Source organism: Enhydra lutris, unplaced genomic scaffold (assembly GCF_002288905.1).
Source record: "Enhydra lutris kenyoni isolate GAN:26980312 unplaced genomic scaffold, ASM228890v2 scaffoldscaffold11, whole genome shotgun sequence".
Taxonomy (NCBI): Eukaryota; Metazoa; Chordata; class Mammalia; order Carnivora; family Mustelidae; genus Enhydra; species Enhydra lutris.
This window is the reverse complement of record NW_019154095.1, coordinates 26,409,182-26,429,923: the sequence shown is the minus strand read 5'-3', so window position 1 is coordinate 26,429,923 and position 20,742 is coordinate 26,409,182. Positions and strand designations below refer to the sequence as shown.

The following is a 20,742-nucleotide window of genomic DNA, read 5'->3' as shown; positions in this document are numbered from 1 at the left end:
ACTTCCTATAGAAATCAGCTTGCATTTTTGGGAAATCTGAATAAAATTAGACCACTGACCTACCTAGTCATATAAAGGAACCTACCGCATAAGCAACAGGATTTGAGTCAGAGCTTGCTTTTTTACAGGATGATCCAGATTATCCTGGTTACTTACTGTGACTTTAGGAAAATTCAATCACCTCTGAGTCCCAGTTTCTACATGAGGAGTAAGATTAATATGTACTTCTAGGCTGTTAAAAATATGAAGGGAAATACAGTATGATAAACCATTCACGTAAAAGTCTCTTTATGAATATTCTGTCATCATCATCTCAGCATTGTAGAACCACCCCTGAGCAAGGCTGCAGAAAAACCTTTCCAGGGGATCCCTGAAGGCAGAAAATAAAAAACAACATTACAGTTTTATTTCTATGTTCTAAAGCATTGAATTATCAGGCTTCTTTTAAGAAACCTAATTTTCCTTGCAAGAAAGTAGTAGAATATTTGAAAAATTTAAAAAAATATATTCACATTTTCTACAACACCACCTCCCCACCCAGATAAAATACCCAGGGAAATTAAGTTCTCTGTTTAGAATGAGATCAGGAAGTCTTGACACTGTCAGTAATAGGATCAGTCTTAGGATGTCTTCATTTCATAAGTCACTATGATGATATCCTCAAATCTAAAGTCTTGATTATATCTAAATGCGTTTTCAGAAATCACTAGAGTCCTTAACTTAGTCTTAGAGATTCCAGACTATATTACTTTTCTAAGTTCCCAATTTTATGCTGCATATGCATTTATTGTTCTAATTAGTGTACGGTCCTTCCATTATCATCATTCATCACTCAGTTTCAACATAACCTTTTTCACTAAATACGTGTTGAAAGCCACATGAATGCGAAAACTCTGGGGTAATGAACTGGATTCCAATTCAATCAAGTGTTAGAAACTTTTATTGGATTACTTTATATGGATTCTTTTACAAAGTCAAGCTCTTTACTTTCTGGCCCCTTGTGGTTTTAGATTTCATGCCGAGGAAGACTGTGGACTAACATTAACATCACAAGAAGAAACATGAGGAAAGCAAATGCTTAGCGAGTCTGAACTTGGGCCTCCACTTGGGATACAAAGAGAAAATATGGGCCTGACAGCTCCGCAGAAGGTGAGAGAAGAGAAATTATAAACGAGGGATCTATTTGTCACATCATAGAAGGCTATCTGCCCATACTCGTGGTCTAGGAAGACTCCAACTTTATGCATTTGCTCTCCTCTCAAGAAGACCCTTTTCAGAGGCGGAAAGACCCAGAACGTATAATCGGTTCCCATCATAGAACCTGTGAGTAAGAATTTATCTCTGGAAGCAGCGGGTAGGTCACAATTGCTGCTGGCAGGGTCTTCGGATATCCCCAACTGCCACCTGGTTGCCTTTTCCACATCTACCTCCCAGTAGTGCCTCCCTGAGGTGAAACCCTCCACACCCAACACAGTGGCACCAAAAATGAATTTCCCTGGGCTGCCAGGAATGTCCTGCTGGACATTTCTGAGACTCACACTTCTCAGATCCTCAGATAAGACCAGAAAGGGATGAGCTGTTTTAGGATCCAAAGTGACAGCTCCTGCAGGGAGAAAGAAATTCATTTAAATTTGGTTAGAGTCATCCATGCCACCACCAGACATGGAGGATTTCTAACAAGAGGAAGCTTGTCAGTGAATGGGTACAAGTTGCAGGCATAGATATGGGAAGAGGCAATCTAAAAGTTCAGGAAAGGTGACCTCTGAGCTTTGTTTCAAGAACTGGACATCACAGAAGAGAAGGTATGCAAGATACTGGAAGGAGATATAATCTGAGGAGGAAGAAGACTAATGGAGGTTAGAAGTTAGTTAGAAGACTACTCGGAGGTTTAAAAGAACCTGTCAGACCAGAAAGGAATTTTGGCAGACTGTAAAAATGGTATCCAATTTTAGTCACATTATCAGCTGGGAGCCAACTCTGTTCCCCTGAAGATCTCCAATCCTGGAACTCCAGGCTTCTTTCCCCTAAAAAGACTCATTAGAATCTCCTAACAGAGCAGGCTTTTCCCAGTGACTGGCTGTGATTCCCCATGATTCCTGGGTTTTCCCTGTGACTGAATTGCTCTCCCCTTAAATATCACCACAGTGTGACACAGATGCCTAGAAACTGTTGCCAGCAGGCTCTTAATACTGAGTAAATCAAAAGAACATATTAACAGAGGGGAAAGCCTGTGGGAATCCTCCAGAAAAAAATCAAGCTGTGAACAAGAGAGCTCAATGTGATTTCTTATACTTGAATGAAAGTGACACTTTACTTTGTATCTCAAACTGTTTCTTATCTCTTTCTCCTCAACTGTTAAATATTGTGATTTCTCAGGGCACAGGCTGGATCTTCCTTTTCATAGCTTGTACTCCTTTCTCCCTAGATGACTTCACCTAGCCTTCGTTTTCAATACCTTCTATAGGTTCATGGCTTACTTCGTAAAGAAGCTGCCAAATACCAGTTAGAAATAATGGAAGCATTTCACACATACTATGTCCAAAATGGAACTTCAAAACTACCCCTTTTCAGTTCTACTTCAGTTAATAGCATACTTACTTCTTCAGTTGCTAAATCATAAACCAAAAAGCCTGGAATAGTTCCTTGTATCTTACTTTAATGTCTAATCCAGCAGAAAGTTTTGCTGCCAAATGAACTGGAAGGATAATTCCAGACTTCAAATTATATCAAAAAACTGTAGTAATCAAAACAGTATGGGGGTGCCTAGGTAGCTCAGTTGGTTAGGCATCTGCCTTTGGCTTGGGTGTTGATCCCAGGGTTCTGGGATTGAGCCCCATGTCGGGTTCCCTGCTCAGCAGGGAGTCTACTTCTCTTTCTTCCTGTATTCTCTCTCTCTCAAATAAATAAATAAAATCTTAAAAAAAAAAAAAACCCCAAACCAGTATAGTACTTCACAAAAACAGACAGAAAACCCAGAAATAAACCCACAACTATATGGTCAATAGATCTTCAACAAAGCAGGAAAGAATATGCAACAGAAAAACAAAACTGGACAGCTACATGCAAAAGAATCGAATAGGACCACTTTCTTTCTTTATATGAAAAAATAAACTCAAAATGGATCAAAGACTTAAATGTGAGAACTGAAACCACAAAAATCCTAGAAGAGAACACAGGTGGCAATTTCTCTGACATAGGCCATGCAACATTTTCTAGATAGGTCTCCTGAGGCTAGAGCAATAAAAACAAAAATAAACTACTGGGCCTATATAAGAATAAAAAACTTCTGCACAGTGAAGGAAACAATCAACAAAACTAAAAGACAACCTACTGAATGGGAGACGATACTTACAAATGACATATACAATAAAGGGTTAGCATCCAAAATACATAAAGAATTGATACAACTCAACACCTGAAAAACAAAAAAATAAAACTAAAAAAAGGGGCAAAAGACATGGGCAGACATTCTCAAAATTAGATATACAGATGATCAACAGACACATGAAAAGATGTTCAACATCACTCATCATCAGGGAAATGTAAATCTAACTATAATGAAATACCATCTCATACCCGTCACAATGGCTGAAATCAACAACACAAGAAACAACAGGTGTTAGTGAAGATGTGGAGAAAAAGGAACCCTAATACACTGTTGGTGGAAATGCAAACTAGTACAGCCACTGTGGAAGTATGGTAGCTCCTCAGAAACTTAAAAATAGAATAACCTTACAATCTAATTGTACTACTGGGTATTTACCCCCAAAATACAAATACACTAATTCCAAGGGCCACATGTATCCCACTGCTCGTAACAGTCAAGATATGGAAGCAGCCCAAGTGTCCACTGACTGATGAAAGGATAAACTGGTGTATATATATACACACACAGACACACACACAATGGAATACTATTCAGCCATACAAAAGAATGAAATCTTGCCATTTCAAACAACACGGTTGGAAATACATAGTGTTGAATGAAATAAGTCAGACAGAGAAAGACAAATAACCACATAATTTCACTCATATGTAGAATTTAAGAAACAAACAAAGAAAAAAAGAGACAAACAAAAAAAAAAAGTATTAATTATACAGAACAAACTGATGGCTTCCGGAGGGAAGGTGGTGGGGGATGGGTGAAACAGGTGAAGGGGATTAAAAGTACACTTATGATAAGCACTGAGTAATGAATAGAACTGCTGAATCACTATACTGTACACCTGAAACTAATATAACACTACCTGATGACAATATGAGGATTAAAACAATAAAAAAGAAAACATAAATCATAGAGTGAGAGAAATATTTGCAAAACATCTGACAAAGGACTGGTAATCAGAATAATATATAAAGAAATCACAGCACTAAGTAATACACAACACAGGGACGCCTGGGTGGCTCAGTTGGTTAAGCAGCTGCCTTCGGCTCAGGTCATGATCCCAGCGTCCTGGGATCGAGTCCCACATCGGGCTCCTTGCTCATCAGGGAGCCTGCTTCTCCCTCTGCCTGCCATTCTGTCTGCCTGTGCTTGCTCTCTCTCCCTCTCTCTCTCTGACAAATAAATAAATAAAATCTTAAAAAAAAAATACACAATTTTTAAAAATAGTGAAAATGTTTATAGATATACTTCAAAGAGATACAATCAAGTGCAAATAAACACATGAAAATATGCTCAAAATCACTAGTTATTTCAGAAACACAAATTAAATTTAAAGTGAAATACAACTACATACCTACTAGGTCTGCTTTATTTATTTTTTTAAGTTACTTTTTTAAATATAATTTTAAGTTTTTTGTTTGTTCTTTTTTTTAATTTGAGAGAGAGAGAAAACATGAGCAGGGGGAGAGGGAGAAGAATAAGAAGACTCCCCCCTGATGAGGGAGTCTGATGTAGGGCTCAATCCCAAGACCCTGGAGATCATGGCCCAAGTCTAAGACAGATGCTTAACCCAATGAGCCACTCAGGGATCCCAGGTCTGCCTTAAATAAGTAAAAAAAAAATGACAATACGAAATGCTAGTGAGGATGTGGAGTAACTGAATCTCATACATCACCAGTGGGAATGCAAAATGACAAAGTAAGTTTGGAAAACAAATTTTACAATCCCTTTCCTAGATACGCAATGAAGAAAAATGAAGACATGGCCGCATAAAACTCTGTAAGCAAGTATTTACAGCATAGATTTGGAAACAACACAAGTGGCCTTGGAATTGCAAGAGAATAAATGGTGGTTATCTTCATAAAATGGAGTATCCCACAACAACAAAGAGGAATAAACTACTGATACACAACAAACCTGGATGTGCCTCAAATGTTTCACGCTAAGTGAAAAAAAGCCAGACACGAAAGGCCACAAACTGTATGGATCCACTGACAGGACATTCCAGAAAAGGCAGAACTATGGGGTAGGAGATAATAAATCTTTCATTATACTTCTTGACATTCTTTCTTTCTTTTTTTAAAGATTTATTTATTTGAGACACAAAAAGAGAAAGAGAAAGAGAGAGAAAGTAGGAGCCTGAGGGGACAAAGGGTGAGGGAGGGAGAGAATCTCAAGCAGAGCTCATACTCAGGATCCTGAGATCATGACCTGAGCCAAAATCAAGATGTTTAACTGACTGAGCCATCTAGGCAACCCAACATTTTTTCCCTAGAAGTTTAGTTTTTTCTTTTCTTTTTTTTTTCTATCAGACTCTGCTTGCAATCCTGTTTCAGGCTTGGAAAAGTGGGAAAAGATATGCAAAAAAGAGCCTTTCAATGTAAGATCATACAATTATTTTCTTGATAGTTATCCAATGTATATAATGTATTAAACTCTCCAGTCATTTTAAATCCTTAAGCTCTCTGGAATCTACTTTTATTTATGGTAGGATGTTCACCTGATTCTCAGATACAAAAATCAAGTGTCCTATTACCATGGATGTGTGTCAACTTACTTTGGAGAGTGTTGAGCATCGTGCTCATTCCTGTTACTTGGCACAGACTCAGGTCTGTGATATGGGCGGGCTCCAGACACTCAAGCAGTACTGATTCGCTCCTATTAAAGAAAAGACAATCTCAGCTATCTGTGCAGACCCAAGGCCCCCACCAATCCAGAGAATGGATGTCATTACATGACCTCATGATCCTTACTTACCCCAATATCTCTACTCTTGTGTGCTCACGTTTCAGACCCTGAATCCCACCCCAATGTTTCCATTCCTTTCCAAAATGAAAACTTACCTTTCCACAGAATATTTCGCATTCTACAGGGTGAGAAAGAGATAAGGTTACTATCTGAGCCACACTTCTGGTATTTCAGCCATGCCTCTTCTGAGCTGTGCCCCTGAAAATTATGTTCTAATGATGAAACTTGATTTGTATGTAATTTCCCCAGCTTTGTGGTGCTAAATCTCAGAGATCAGACTTTAACACTGATTAGTAAAAGTCAGAAAAATGCTTGAAATTATTGTTACATTCCCAAGGGAAATGTTCGTGTTTTTTGTCTTCTTAGTTTTATTACAGTTGGGTACTGTATAGTTATTTTATATGGAATCTGGAACCTGCTCAATCAGATGATGTCTTGGCAAGATTTATATTTATTCTGGGTATCTTTTTTTTCTTTTATTAAATAAATTTAACACATAACAGTAAGTTTAAGGTGTATAGTGTGTTATTTTGATACTCTTGTATAATGTAATGATTGACAATACAGCAATACTTATAACATCATACAATTATAATACTGTATTGTTTTATATATTCATTATACCATGCATTAGATCTCTATGGCTTATTATTATTCATTACAAGTTTGTACCTTGAAACACCATCACTCTTATCAATGCCCCTCCACCCCTACCCCACTTCCCCAATAACCAACATTTTACTTTTTAAACACATTTAAATTTTTTTAGATTCCACATATAAGTGACATCATGCAATAGTTGTCTTTCTCCCTTAACTTGCTTAAAGGCATCATGTGCTCAAGGTCTATCCATGTTGTCTAGATGGAAGGATATTTTCCTTTCTCCTGATATTCCATTATATAAATGTAATATAACTCCATTATATAAATGTACTACATTACATAAATGTAATATAATCCCATTATATAAATGTACTACATTTTTTTCATTCATTCATCTGTTAATGGGCATTTGGGTTATTTCCAAACATGGGAGTGTGTGTATCCCTTTGAAATCCTGTTTTCATTATCCTCTAAGTATATGCCCAGAAGTGGAATTGCTGGAACATACAGTAAATCAATTTTTAATTTTTTGAAAATTAAAAAAACCTCCATATTGTTTTCACTCCCTTTTTGCCACATCTTCACCAGCACCCATCATCTCTTACTGATGAGAGCCATTCTAACAGCTGAGAGGATCTACCTGACAGCTGTGGTTTTGATTTGCATTTTTCAAAGGCTGTATTTTCCATACCTTACCTCAGCTACCTTATCCTGAACAGTCATCACTCGAACTCTGCCCATTTACTTTCCTTTCATACACTGGGTAACAAGAGTTGAGTAGGTGAAGGAACATGCTAATAAACTGAGGACAGTGGATGGAACTAGGTCAGAAGCTGAGCTTAACTGAGTCACACCTACCTTACCTGTCCTGAAGTAGGTTTGGCCCTAGAATAGAACCTAATGGTTTAAGTGTAAGGGCTTCTCAAATAAGAGCACCTACTTTGCAAACATAAGCCTGGTGGCAGAAGGATATGGATAGAGTCTTAAAAAGACAATAATTTACTTGTTGAAAGGTAATGCATGCTACAAGGTTTAAAATATGCAATATTATACAAATAAATCTCACCCTTGTTTTTCCAGGGTTACTGCTCAATGTTTGTGTTCTAATCTTTGTGTTTATTTTGCCAAAGGCAGTCTGTGAATGTTAATGAGCATATGTCTATACATAGATACATATTCACTAAAACCAAACAAAAGGCAGTTCTACATGTTTTCATTTTAACTAAATATCCTGAAAATAACTTTTACCACTATGGAATTGTTTCATTCTTTTTTTCTGGTTGCAGCATATTCTACTGTACTGATGTGTCATAATTTGACTCATCAATTATTTTAGGGACCTCTCAATTCAAACTAATTATTGATAGCCTCAAGGTGAGAATTCATATCATGAAGTAGCTTTCCACTAGGCCAGGATTTTAGACAACTCATAATGTTTTTGGTGACTGAAAAATAGCCTATACCACCCTCATGTATGTTTGAAAACCATCGAATATTCTACAACTGACCCCTAATGAGTAATGTCCACCTCTCCCTTCTCAAATACTGTAATGACGATCATTTCTGGAATCTTACCTGGAGAAACGCTAAGTTGTATTCCCCACACTTCTTCTCTAGCTCTGCAATGATCCTTTGGAGGCTGCAGATATGTTCAGAAAGCCTGACTTCACTCTCCTTCAGCTTATTCATGTTCTCTTTCCCCAAATGGCTCAGTCTCTGCAGAAGCATCTCCTTATTACTATTTAACAAGTGGTTAACTTCTTTTATTCACTAATTTAACCATCCCTTAAACCCAATTCACTGCCTGCCATTTCAGAAATACATATAATTAGATAAGGCCCAATACCCCTTTGTGTTAAGGAAGACATCTCAATTGAAACTTGATTCTTTGACACAATGTATTTATATTGCTGTGGAAGCTGTGCACATAGTCCACTTATTCAGAAAACAACCCGACCGTAAAACCAATCATATTATTTTGCCATTTTGTTCAGAAAGTTTCCTATTTCCTTCATTAAGATTTGATTCTAATAATTTAATCAATTAATAAGAAATAAACAAGCCACTGATTTTTTTAATCCTTTCAAAGATGCTGTTATTTTTTTTCTTAAAGAACACAAATGATGCGTATTATACCCTACTGCTGATGTCACAGCTTTTTTCCTTAAAAAATAATATGCTCTTGGAGAGCATTCCTTATCTGTACACATAAAGTTGTGTTATCTTTTCTAAATGCTGAAGAGCATCCCACTGTAAGTACATAATACAACTTATTTTGAGAGTCCTTTATTGATGGATATAGGTTGTATTTAATCTCCTGCTATCATAAACATTACAGTGTTAATAATAATGCCTAATAGTTACTGACTGCATAATATGTACAAACACTGTTTAAAGAGCTTTATGTAGATTATCACACTCAATCCTCACAGTAGTATTATAAAGTAGGGGCATTATCCCCATTTTAATAGTGAAGGAAACTGAGTCACAGGTTGAACAATGTGTACAGGTTAAATTAGCCACTTATAGACTAGTAAATAGCAGAAGCCAGATAGGAACCTCATCAATCTGGCTTCAAAGACTACCTCTAAACCATGGCTTTATACTGGAATATTTACAGCATTCCCTATTCTTATATCTTTTTATAGGCATGTAAGTATATTATAAGAAAATGATCAGAAATAGAACTGCTGGGTGAATATATATATTCTTTTAATACATTCATGGTTGTCACTGGATGTCTCATTTTTAGAATTGGCATAATGCTCGGCTCTCCCTTCTCTCATTTCCCAAACACTGTGAGCATGTAGTTTTCCACCCCTCACCTGTAGCGCTTCCTGGGATTTCTCCTTCAGCTCTGTGGCAAACTCCATCAGTTGATTCAGACCATCTTCCCTCATGTTGGAGTTGAACACACCCCCTTGCAGCCTCTGGAAATTCATCTTCTCTTCAACCATCAACTGGAATCTGATCCTATATTCAGACTCAATCATGTCTTTAAAATCCTGTTCTTCTCCCTTCAAGACAGATAAAGGTATGATAGACTTCAAGTTAAACACCATGGATACATATTTATGGTCAGTTTCCAGACCTAACTCTGATATAAAGACAAAATATGAAGTACAGGGAAAGAAATAAAAGGCATAAATACAAAGGACAAAGAAAGTTTTGAGCCAAGATGAACTAACACATCACCATAATCTTAAAATGTGAAATGCAGGTAAAAAAATGTTAATTGACTTAGAAAACTGAGAAATCTAAGATCAACATGACAAAGAGGAGATGAGGAAAACTGAAAGGTGGGGCAAATGGCTTTTGCGAATGCTTTGGATAGGGACAATGAGGATACAGGAATGAAAGGGTGACTCCCAAGGTTTTTAGAGAAAGCAACTGGAACAGAAAAAGGGAAACAAGAAAGAGATAGATCCAAGGTGGGGACTGTATCAGCAGCTCAGGTTTTGACATCCTGATTCTAAATAGTCACTTAGACATCCAAAGAGCGATGCTCAGTAGGAAGATGAACATGAAAGTCTATCTATCACCTGGAAGACTGAGCTAGAGATGTACATTGGGAGCAGACAGCTTAATTATATTTCATCTCATGAGACTTCATGGAATTGAGATTTATCCAGAACCTGACCACTGCTCATGACCTCAACAGTCCCCCAGTGGGTGTCCCCACCTCTGCTCTCACCCTCCTACAGTCTAGTCTTAACCTCAGCAGCCATAGTGCTTCTGTGAAAACTGAAATTCAATCAAGCTACCCCTGTTCAAAACTTTCCACTGGTTTCCCTATTTCATTCAAAGTCAGCAGCCCTATATGATTTGGCCCCCTTATCTTCTGACCTCACCTACCAGCTTCCACTGCCTTCCCAACCCCAAATGAGTACATACCAGATTCTTCCCAAGACTGCCTAACTCAATTCCTCACCAGCTTGAGTTTTTTCAAATGCCACTTTTTAATCAAGGTCACTTTATTTCAAAGTACACCCCATTATGCTTTCCTTTTTTTTTTTTTTTTAAGTCTGCATAGCATTTACCACACAACATCCATTTTACTTGCTTTGTTCACCTTCCTTCAGTTGCAGAAGGGCTGACTTTTTTTTTCCCCCCTCTCCTGCTGCTAAATCCCCAGCACCTAGTATAGTCTCTGGCAAAAGCGGGGCCCCAATATCTGTTGAATGTATGGTGTTTAAGGCTGAAAAAATGGGGATCAGTTGAAAAATTCTTGGAGAGCCAGTCAATTCTCCTCCTCTACCATCCTCAAGTGGCCATTTATTCTCTTTAAAAACTGAAAGGAAGAAGACCCAGAATCTGGGATACTTGGCACAGAACACAGTTAAATACGAAGAAAAGATGTGAAATCAGAAGTGAAATGTGGGCATAACAGAGGACAAGCCCTCATTTCAGACGTAATTCTCAAACTGCCTTTTTAAATCATTTCAGGATTTATATGGCTACCAACAGTAGAGGAGATATTCATTCTCCCCTGGCTTGGTATAAACTGTGTTATCAATCTTCTTTGCCTGTCAATAAGGCTTGCAAGTGATGTTTCACAAATTTAAGAGTTAATCTGTACTTCTCTTACCATAAACAATGTTCAGGATCTTTTTAAATGCTCAAAAGATAGTTGCATTTTCTGTTCTGTGAAAACTCCTTCAATCATTTTTCCATTGAATTTCTAGCCTTTTGCTTATTGACTTTTAAGAACCCTTTATTCGTAAAGAAGTTAACACTTTTCATACCTATGGATTTCAAATATTTTTCCCGCTTTGTTATTTATCTTCTGACTTTATGTTATTTGCTATCCAACATTATAGGTAATTGCCTGCTCAGACTGGAGATAAGCACTGACCTGAATCACCACCATTCTTTCTTGCTCATCAGCCAATATGCTTTTAGCTACTTCAAGTTTCTCCTTCAATGTGTTCAATATCTCCTGGAATAACTCCTGCAGAGAAACAGATCACAGAATTCTAGCTCAAGTAATTGCTTTACAACAGTTAGCTTTTTAATCAGAGACTTTGGAAAAGGCCAATAGCCCCACATTGGCTTAGCCTCGAAGTTTGTCTAAATATGGTACTTATCTAGTACTCTTTGATAAACAGAGCCTGAGGGAATGGTCTTGGGGGGTCAGGAAATCTGTCCTCCAAATAAATTAGTAAGAGGAGGCAGCCAGTGCCTAAGTGTTCTGGGATCTGCAGGAGGCTCACCCTGTAACTGCCAGCAGCCTCTTGGACTCCGAACACCACGTGACTCTCGTGCCCCTCGGAGTGGAAGCACTGGCCACAAAGCAGCATTTGGTCGTCATCACAGAACAGCTGCAGTGGCTGTTGGTGTTCCTCACAGTAGGCATCTTCTGGGATTTTTTGCTGTAACTGGGAGCTGAGCTTCTTGGACATCCCTGCAGGTGCCCTGGACGATGGCTCCTATCGTGGAAAACTCCCCTGCACTCTGAACCGAAGAGAGTCACGGTGAATTGGGGCACTCACACTTGCCGACCTGTCACTGTGCAACCCACAACCAAGCATCAGAGCAGGTCCGCGCCTTCGGAACTCCTCAAACTAGCAGGTCTTCCTCGGCCACACGCTTGGGGGAGAAGACACAAGGAGTTACACCAAGTCCTCAGATTGGAGGGGCTCTCGTGTTTTCTGAGGATTTACAGCTATTGGCTGAGAATTAGTTATAAATGTTCGCACATCGTTTTCCTGTAAGATGTTAAAAAAAAAAAAAAGGCAGCAAAAGATAAAAGAAAAGGTACTTACGGAAAAGCAAGGCGCGTTAATAAGCATTGGAGGAACATCCGGGACTAGAGTGACGCAAAAGCCTGACTTTAGGCATTTAAGGAAGTGCTCCTTCTCCCAGGAACTGCGCAAACCATAATGTGCTGGCTGCTTCCCGTGCCTCCTTAAGAGGGAGCGGCACGTGGGTGCCAACTTTAAGGAGGCGCCCATTTTCAGGCTCTTCTAAGTCCGCATGCGCCTGAGAGCGAGGCACCTCAAGTGTCATGTGCAAAGCCCAACACATGTGTCGCCTGAGAGCTGGCCAATAAAGACACCGGTTAAAAAAATATAAAGGCAACCCCCAAAATAACAACTTTCCAAAAATACTAAAGAGATTTTTTTAAATTCAGGAAACAGAACAAGGCATTATCTCCAGCATCCCCATTTCCAGACAATTCTGATTCCCTCGAGCAACAATTCTATGTCTTCTCTAGAAACATTATCTCAAATAATGGGGTTAACCACTGAATTTGGGAAACTTTTCCCCAATGAGGAATTGCCTTGCCTTAATTCTTTTTTTTTTTTAATGTTTTATTTATTTATTTGACAGAGATCACAAGTAGGCAGAGAGGCAGGCAGAGAGAGGGGGAAGCAGGCTCCCTGCTGAGCAAAGAGCCCGATGCCGGGCTCGATTCCAGGACCCTGAGATCATGACCTGAGCCGAAGGCAGAGGCTTTAACCCACTGAGCCACCCAGGTGTCCCGCCTTAATTCTTTTCTAACTCCATCTCCAGCCATTGTTATGGTGGTCACACCACAGTACAAAGTATTGATTTCTTTAAGAAAAAATTCCTCTATCCTATTTACATTTGTTCCCGTTTCATCTCATTAACCACCTCTTTGGACAAAGTCCCTTGAAACAAATCAACCTGACAGACCTAAAAACCCCCTAATCTATGGATTTACTACCTTCTCCCCTACCCCAGCCCCATGCTTTCACTACCACTGAAACCTGGTGATTAACTAGACCTCCCGCCCTTTCATTATTTTTAAGATATGCAAAACATTTTTATAATTCTGAAGTTGATTAACTGTATATATGAGATAACTTCGTTATTTGTTAGGATAAATATAAATAAAGCAGCCATTTTCAAAGTATGGTTCTCAAGACTTGATTTGCCTTTTTACCATGTTGACATGTGCACTAATCGCAGATAAAACTGTTGCCATCTTTCCATTAATCAAGGAAGTAGCACCAACTGTTGTCATGTATTGTATTTTTCTTTTTTCCTTTTTGAAAATTTTTTCTTTATTTCAGAGAGAGAGCGCGCACACAATCATGAGTTGGGGGGAGGGGCAGATGGAGAAGCAGACTCCCCGCTGAGCTGGGAGCAACACGCAGCATTGATCCCACAACCCAGGATCATGACCTATGCTGAAGGCAGATGCTTAGCTGACTGAGCCACGAAGGCGCCCCTGTACTGTATTTTTCAATTTCTACATACTTGCATACTCCCAGTTAATTTTTTTTTACTTGAGTATTCTTAATTTCTTAATTCCACTTTTGAGTACAGGATTTAATTACTATTCTTGGGTGACAAAATGAAAATTATGTATAAAGCACTTATGCTGCATATAGGAATACAGTGGTTGTTTCAAGAAAAACACTTTCTATAACTGAGTTACAAGCCATACTAGCCACACTTTTTCACAGCACATTTTTTTGTTGAAAGAAGAAATGAGACAAATGTGGTTATTCAGATGTAGCAAATTGGAAGATATTTTCTCAAACACTAACAGAGTGACCCTGTCATTTCAAGGAAACCAACTGAGTGTCTTAGTTGTCAATGATAAAATTCTGGCTTTGGAAAACTTGTATCCACTACTGAAGCCTGACAGCTTCTCAAGACTTTGACAGCTTCTTTTCTGACAAAATTGGTGGTGATATTAACAAATGTGACTTGGATATTGTATATTGAAATACATCAACATGTGGAAAGTGTCTGAAAACTCAGTGAACCAATATTTTCTGAAAGACCAATATGTGATATTATGAGATTATGCAAGGGTAAAATGTGGATGCAAAGTGTAAGATAGACCAATATTTTAATGTAACAGAAAACATTATTGGTGATTTCAGGAAGAAAAGTCACAATTATCTGAAAAAAGCTATTAGAATGTGCTCTCCTTTTCCAACAATGTACTTGTATGAGGACAGATGTTCTTCATACAAATAAAATAGCACTGCAGTAGATGGAATGCTGGAGCAGATGTAATAGGTAACAGCTACTGAATGAACCAGAAATTAAAGAGATCTGCAAAATTGTAAAACAATGTCCCTCTTTCCTGTAACTGCTCAGAGGATTCCTCATAAAAATGTTAGGTTTACTTTTAATAAGTTGATACTTTTTTTTAACCTAAGTTTTAACTTGTAATACAGGGACTACAGATAGGACACACAAAATGCTTTTTGGGCTCTTCATCAATAATTTGAGTGCAGAGTAGTTGTGAGGCCAAAGTTCACAGAAGGCATATTCCTTAGAAATGGGATTCCTGGGGCGCCCTGGGTGGCTCAGTGGGTTAAAGCCTCTGCCTTCGGCTCAGGTCATGATCCCAGGGTCCTGGGATCGAGTCCCACATCGAGCCCCGCACCGAGCCCCCCCACATCGAGCCCCCCCCATAAAGCTCTCTGCTCAGCGGGAAGCCTGCTTCCGCCTCTCTCTCTGCCCGCCTCTCTCTCTTTGCCTGCCTCTCTGCCTACTTGTGATCTATCAAATAAATAAAATCTTAAAAAAAAAAAAGAAATGGGATTCCTGGTAAAAATAAACCCATAATTTTGGTACATTTTGCCAGATTCCAATCATAAGTTTGTACAATTTTGCATTCCAAGCAACACGAGAAAGGGTGTCAAATTTTTTGCCCACTTGGTAGGTGAGAAATGGTATCTTTATATATTTTCAGTTTACACTTTATAGAAGATTTATTTACTTTAGAGAGAGTGTGCATGAGTGTGAGCAGCAGGGGGAAGGGGCAGAGGAAGGAGGAGAGAGAATATCAAGCAGACCACATGCTTCCAACATGGGGCTTGATCTCTGTGCGCAGCTGAGATCTTGACCTGAGACAAAATCAAGTGTTTGCTGCTTAATTGCCCATCCCACCCAGGCACCCCCTACATTTTATTTTCATATGCTAAAGGGCTATTTCATTCTTTTTCTGTGAACTGTGTTTTAGACTTTTACCCGTTTTCTTTTACTAGGTTTTTGTGGTCTTTTTCCCTTCATTTTAAGAGCTATTTATACAGTGAAAAGAGCATTCCCTTGTTACACAAATTGCAAATATTTTCTCTCTCCTTGCCATCCATTTTGAATTTGCTCCAATTTCTGTTTTGCTGCTTGGGTTCTTGAGCCTCCTTGTAGTTTCCTTTGTTTTGCTTCCCTGAACATGGCCCAGACCACTCAACTGAAAAGACTGAGCAGTTGCCAACGGAACACATTCACAATCCAGCAGCCATTCCTGGCTTTATCTTACTTGATTTCTCAGCAGCAGTTAACAAAGTTGACCAAGACCCTCCCCTTGGAATGTTTTCTTTCCTTTGCTGTCAAGATCATAGATCTGATATCCCTCCTACTTTACTGGTCTGCTTCTCGGTAATCTTTTTTGAGCTCACATCCTCTAGAGCCTTCAAGGGTCAATTCTAATCCCTTATTCTAGTTTCAGTTTCTCCCCAAATAATTATATATCCAAAAACTTAAGTACCACTATCCAATTTAATCTTCTACCTCCATACAATACTTCCAACTCATTTGCAATTAAAGGTCTAATAAGCACCCCAAATTAGCAATTCTAAAACACTTCCAGGATTTCAACCAATGCCTTCCTTTTCCCAGCTCACCCTAAAATTCGTTCATTTATAACATCTCAACTAGTTTATGTTCAGCCCTGCCCCTACTCACACCTCCATATCCTCAGTTCGACCAGAGTACTATTTTAAACCTAAATCAAGGTTTCTAACAACTTTCCAGTACACTTATGATATAATCCAAATGGCTGACCAAGTTCTCTGTGGTCTTCCTGCCTGCATATAATCTCACCTCTAGCTTTACCGAACCATTGTCCATTCCAGTTATGATAAATCCATCTGTACTCTTTAACTTGGCAATGATTTTCTCTCATATTTTTGTAATTCTAGTTCCTTTTTTCTTACCTTCAGTTCTCAGTTCAAATATCCCTTCAAAGAGGCCCTTTTAGAAATACCTCCCACCATTCACATCCTCTCATTTTCTTTGTATCTAATACAAAGTATGAATGAATATATTTGTTGGCCACTCTCTATCCACAAGAAACTAGAGTTTCTTAGATGTATCTGCACCTGACATACTAGATGCTCAGTAAATATTTTTCTTAAGAAATGTTTTAAATCAGCACAAAGTTAAAAGGAAATAAGAGGACAGTTAAAAGAGAGATTAGATATTTTTACAGAAAACAAGAGAAAGGAAAGTTGGAGAATAGTGTGTCTTCCTAGAATGTTGACTATGTGCTAAACTTACCAACACTTATTTCATTTTTCTTCATTTCATTTTTTTTCTCTGACTTGGCTTTCTCATTTTTTATATGGTTACATCCCATAATATACATTAAATCTTCCATAAACATTAAGATCAACTATAGATATTTAAAGAAAACCATGAGTACGGAAATGGTCTTCAGAGAAAGCTCACCTTTGTAATCCTGGGTATTTCCCTTCAGGGAAAAAGCCAAAGAGAAGAGCAGTAACCAAAGGGCCTTTATCTGTTCAACTGCTCCCTGGTCTTCCACTCCCATCCTCAGGTGGCAAGCCTGTGACGTTTCAAATTCTATCCATATAATAAATCTAGGATAGTGGTTATCAAACTTCAGCAAGCATTAGAATCATTTGAGTTTATGGAATCAGACTTCTGGGCTCCACCCCCCTCGGATTTGATAGAGCTGGGTGGAGTCTTTTTATATTTTAATGAGCTTCTAAAAGGTGCAGGATAGCCAGTGATCTTGGTTTAATCTCTTTGGGTGGGTCACTATTTTGTTCTACCTCCAAGGTTTTAAACAGTGCCTACTGCAAAGTATCCCCTTAATTATTTTTGTAATTTATTAATTAAAATTTTTAACTATATATATACTATATATAACTAATATATATCCTTTTAAATTAATTAGTTTGTTCGTTCATTCATTCATTCATTCATTCATTCACAGGAAGAAATCCTTCTACAAGCCCTTACCCCAGAATCTCACTGTGTTTTCTCCTTAGCCATACCATTTTTTTTTAATTTGAAGTTTTAATTAACTCCTGGACTGGTAAAAATAATTCCATGAATTCTGTAAACCACTGCATAAATGCTGTAGTGTAAAAAAATTTAAACAAGTGTTAACTTGAAACAATTCACTACAAGGAAATGATGATGCGTTATAAATACTACCTTCTGGATTAAGAAATTTCTGTTCCAGAAACATTATCATCGAAATACTCAGAACACACATAGATTGACGCTTCCATAAATTAATCCACATGAAGCAACCACAGAGGTGTCCGGCGATCCCAGTTACACAAACAGCAGGGGCTAGAACCTAACCACTAACCGCGAACACTGGAGTCCAGAGGCAGCAGAAACGCGGTGGGACTGAACGCAGCAGCCCCCATCCCCCGCCCCCTCGCGCCCGGCGCTGAGGCCGCCCACCTATGGAACTGCGAGGTCCTGAGACGCCGGGCTCTTCAGGCCCTCGGGGTGGGGAAGGCTCCCTCAGAACTAACCATACCAAAATCAGAGAATAATACCTGAGTTCACTGTTAAGTTTTCAACGTTCACTGAAGAAAGTGATCATGGCATTAGTTGTGGGTAGAAAAGTCAAGAGTAGAAATAACAGCTTGAAGAATGTGTCACAGATGGGAAGTCTGGGGACAATCCCATAGTTCATCCTTGGCCTCAGTGTAGAGAAAACACGCACAACTTCCCAAGTTTCACAATTCTGCCTCTGAATATTTTTCACTACGTCCGTCAAAACCCTGCTAATCAAACTAGAGTGATTTTTTTTTTTTTAACTGCAGGCGAAACAATGAGAAATTCCACACTTGCTATCTATGTAATCTGATTTTCCAAAACCTGGCTCCACCCCATGGAATTTTAAGTACATCTTTTTCCTTTATCTCAACACTTACTCCTTTTCTAAACCCAGATCCCCCAGGCTCCTTCAGAGAGACCACACTCATTTTTGCTTGCCCCTTTCTTCCTCAGCTGGAACAGCCTCCTTTTCTACTCATTTTTTTTTCTACCCAATCCTCTTTTCCTAAGCCTTGATGCCCCCAACTTGTGAAGATTTTATCAGTTACTCTGTCATTTATTCTCATGATCCAAGCTTCATAGTTAATAAGATTTCATTTTGACAAGGAACCCTTCACAATCTTCACATCAAAAGGTAAAACATCAAGCAAAATTCTCCTGTCTACTATTGTAGTCTCTTAAAGCCTATCTTAGATTTTAAGCAACTAGTAAATTAACAATTCTAGAAGATTAAATATTTTAACTTAAAATAATTCTAGTAGTTGTGTTACGTAGTGTGCTAAGAAATTTTTCTGTTTATATATCACACAGTTCTGTGAGACAGGTAGTATCAGAATACATTTTACAGCTGATAAAGCTGATAATTTAGAGGTTAAGTCATTGACCCAAAGTAGTCAGTAACAGAAAATTACAGATCTAGGTTTTGAGTCTCAAGATTGTGATGCCAAATTTCATGATACTTCATTACCTTTATTAAGCATTATTCAGGTACATTGCCTGTTAAAAGAGAAAATGCTTCAGGTTTGCATTACAGTTTATCACAAGATTCTTTTATAGGCCAAGAGCAACATTATAAAGAGCACAGATCATTTAAAGTGTTAACTTTTTAAATAGGCATGCCCTTGATTAAAAAAAATTTTTTCGGGGTGCCTGGGTGGCTCAGTGGGTTAAGGTCTCTGCCTTCGGCTCTGGTCATTATCCCAGGGTCTTGGGATCAAGCCCCACATCGGGCTCTTTGCTCAGCAGGGAGCCTGCTTCCTCCTCTCTGCCTGCTTCTCTGCCTACTTGTGATCTCCGTCTGTCAAATAAATAAAATCTTAAAAAAAAAAAATTTTTTTTTCTACATTGTCAGAGAACAAAATGATTGGGTCATGGTCCTTATAGCTTATTTCATACACAGTCCTATCATATTTGTTAGCCATGGGTCCCCTCACCACAGACCCCAAGGTATCATATGCTCAGCTTCTGAGGAGGACAAATATGGCTGATACCAAACAAGATATTAGTTATTACTTCTGGGCTCATTCTGCTGCATTAGAGCCCCCTCATCCCATTTCAGAAAGTAGTGGAGATGTGGCTCTTGGTCAGCCACCCTGTAGTTATTCTTCAGGAAGGGCTAGCTGTTCTCTGGTTTCTTTTCCAAGGTGGTTCTATCAGCAGCAATGGCTTAGCACTCATTGGCCTGCTCCCTACAACTCCCAAGAGGTCCAGAAGTTCAAGTCCAGCTATTTCCTTGAAGGATTATTTAAGAATAAACATTCCTTGTGGACTGTTATGATAGGACTGTTGCCTTTCCCTTGCAAATCAGGGCTTATCTAAACCCAACCTATCAGGTTTTTGTTTTTTTTTTAACTCTTTCAAAGGAAGCTAATCCTTCTAGGTAAGAGGAAGAGGTCACCTTTACCTCATCTAGTCCAACATTGGGATCGGTCCTCTCTTTTAACCAGAAAATATTCAACAAAGCAGAGGGGCTCACTGTAGCTGGGGTCCGTTAGGACACTGAGCAAATGAAGGTCAGGTTTTTGCCCAAGATCACACACTGAGAAGACTTTCATGTCTAACTGATGAAGTTAGCCTAAAGTGGATTTTGGTTCCAGCTCTGCCAGCTAACTGCCATGACCTTCAGCAAGCCACTGAATATTGAACATCATCTGCAAAATGAGAATCATTATGACCATCTTTTGTTTACATGGGAGCATTACAAGAAGTTGTATGAAACACAGGAGCAAGGGGGTAACGAGAAATTTCTCTCTGCAGTAATATCTTTCCTTCCTGAGTCAAGAGCATTGCCTTCCCGAAAAGGGAGTGTGCAACTGAGGTGGCAGAGAAGGTACAGAGGAGTTACAGGGAAATGAGAAATAGAGCATTTTTATGCCCCTTTAAGAGTAGTAACTAATCTGTACTGAAGCACATACTATTTTTATTAATTAGATGTTTATCCTAGAATTTCAAGATCACTGGTCTCTATCATG

General features: G+C 38.7%; 1 protein-coding gene across 1 annotated transcript; it reads right to left on the bottom strand.

The window, feature by feature from the left end:
- Positions 1-1,013: 1,013 nt before the first annotated feature.
- Positions 1,014-12,138, bottom strand: LOC111144636 (tripartite motif family like 2). The gene is made up of 7 exons (XM_022499032.1): positions 11,950-12,138; positions 11,592-11,687; positions 9,562-9,753; positions 8,312-8,452; positions 6,229-6,251; positions 5,943-6,043; positions 1,014-1,603 (listed from the first exon to the last, which is right to left on the bottom strand). The coding sequence occupies exons 1-7, from the start codon at positions 12,136-12,138 to the stop codon at positions 1,014-1,016; spliced, it is 1,332 nt and encodes a 443-aa protein (XP_022354740.1).
- Positions 12,139-20,742: the final 8,604 nt, after the last annotated feature.

Bases quoted from the DNA above. Each gene is read 5' to 3' on its own strand.
- LOC111144636 (XM_022499032.1), bottom strand. From the start codon at position 12,138: ATGTCCAAGAAGCTCAGCTCCCAGTTACAGCAAAAAATCCCAGAAGAT. The intron at 11,688-11,949 runs GTGAGCCTCCTG...GTTTCTCTGCAG, and splicing joins AGGCTGCTGGCAGTTACAGG to GAGTTATTCCAGGAGATATT. The intron at 6,252-8,311 runs GTAAGATTCCAG...CTCACCCTGTAG, and splicing joins ACAACTTAGCGTTTCTCCAG to AATGCGAAATATTCTGTGGA.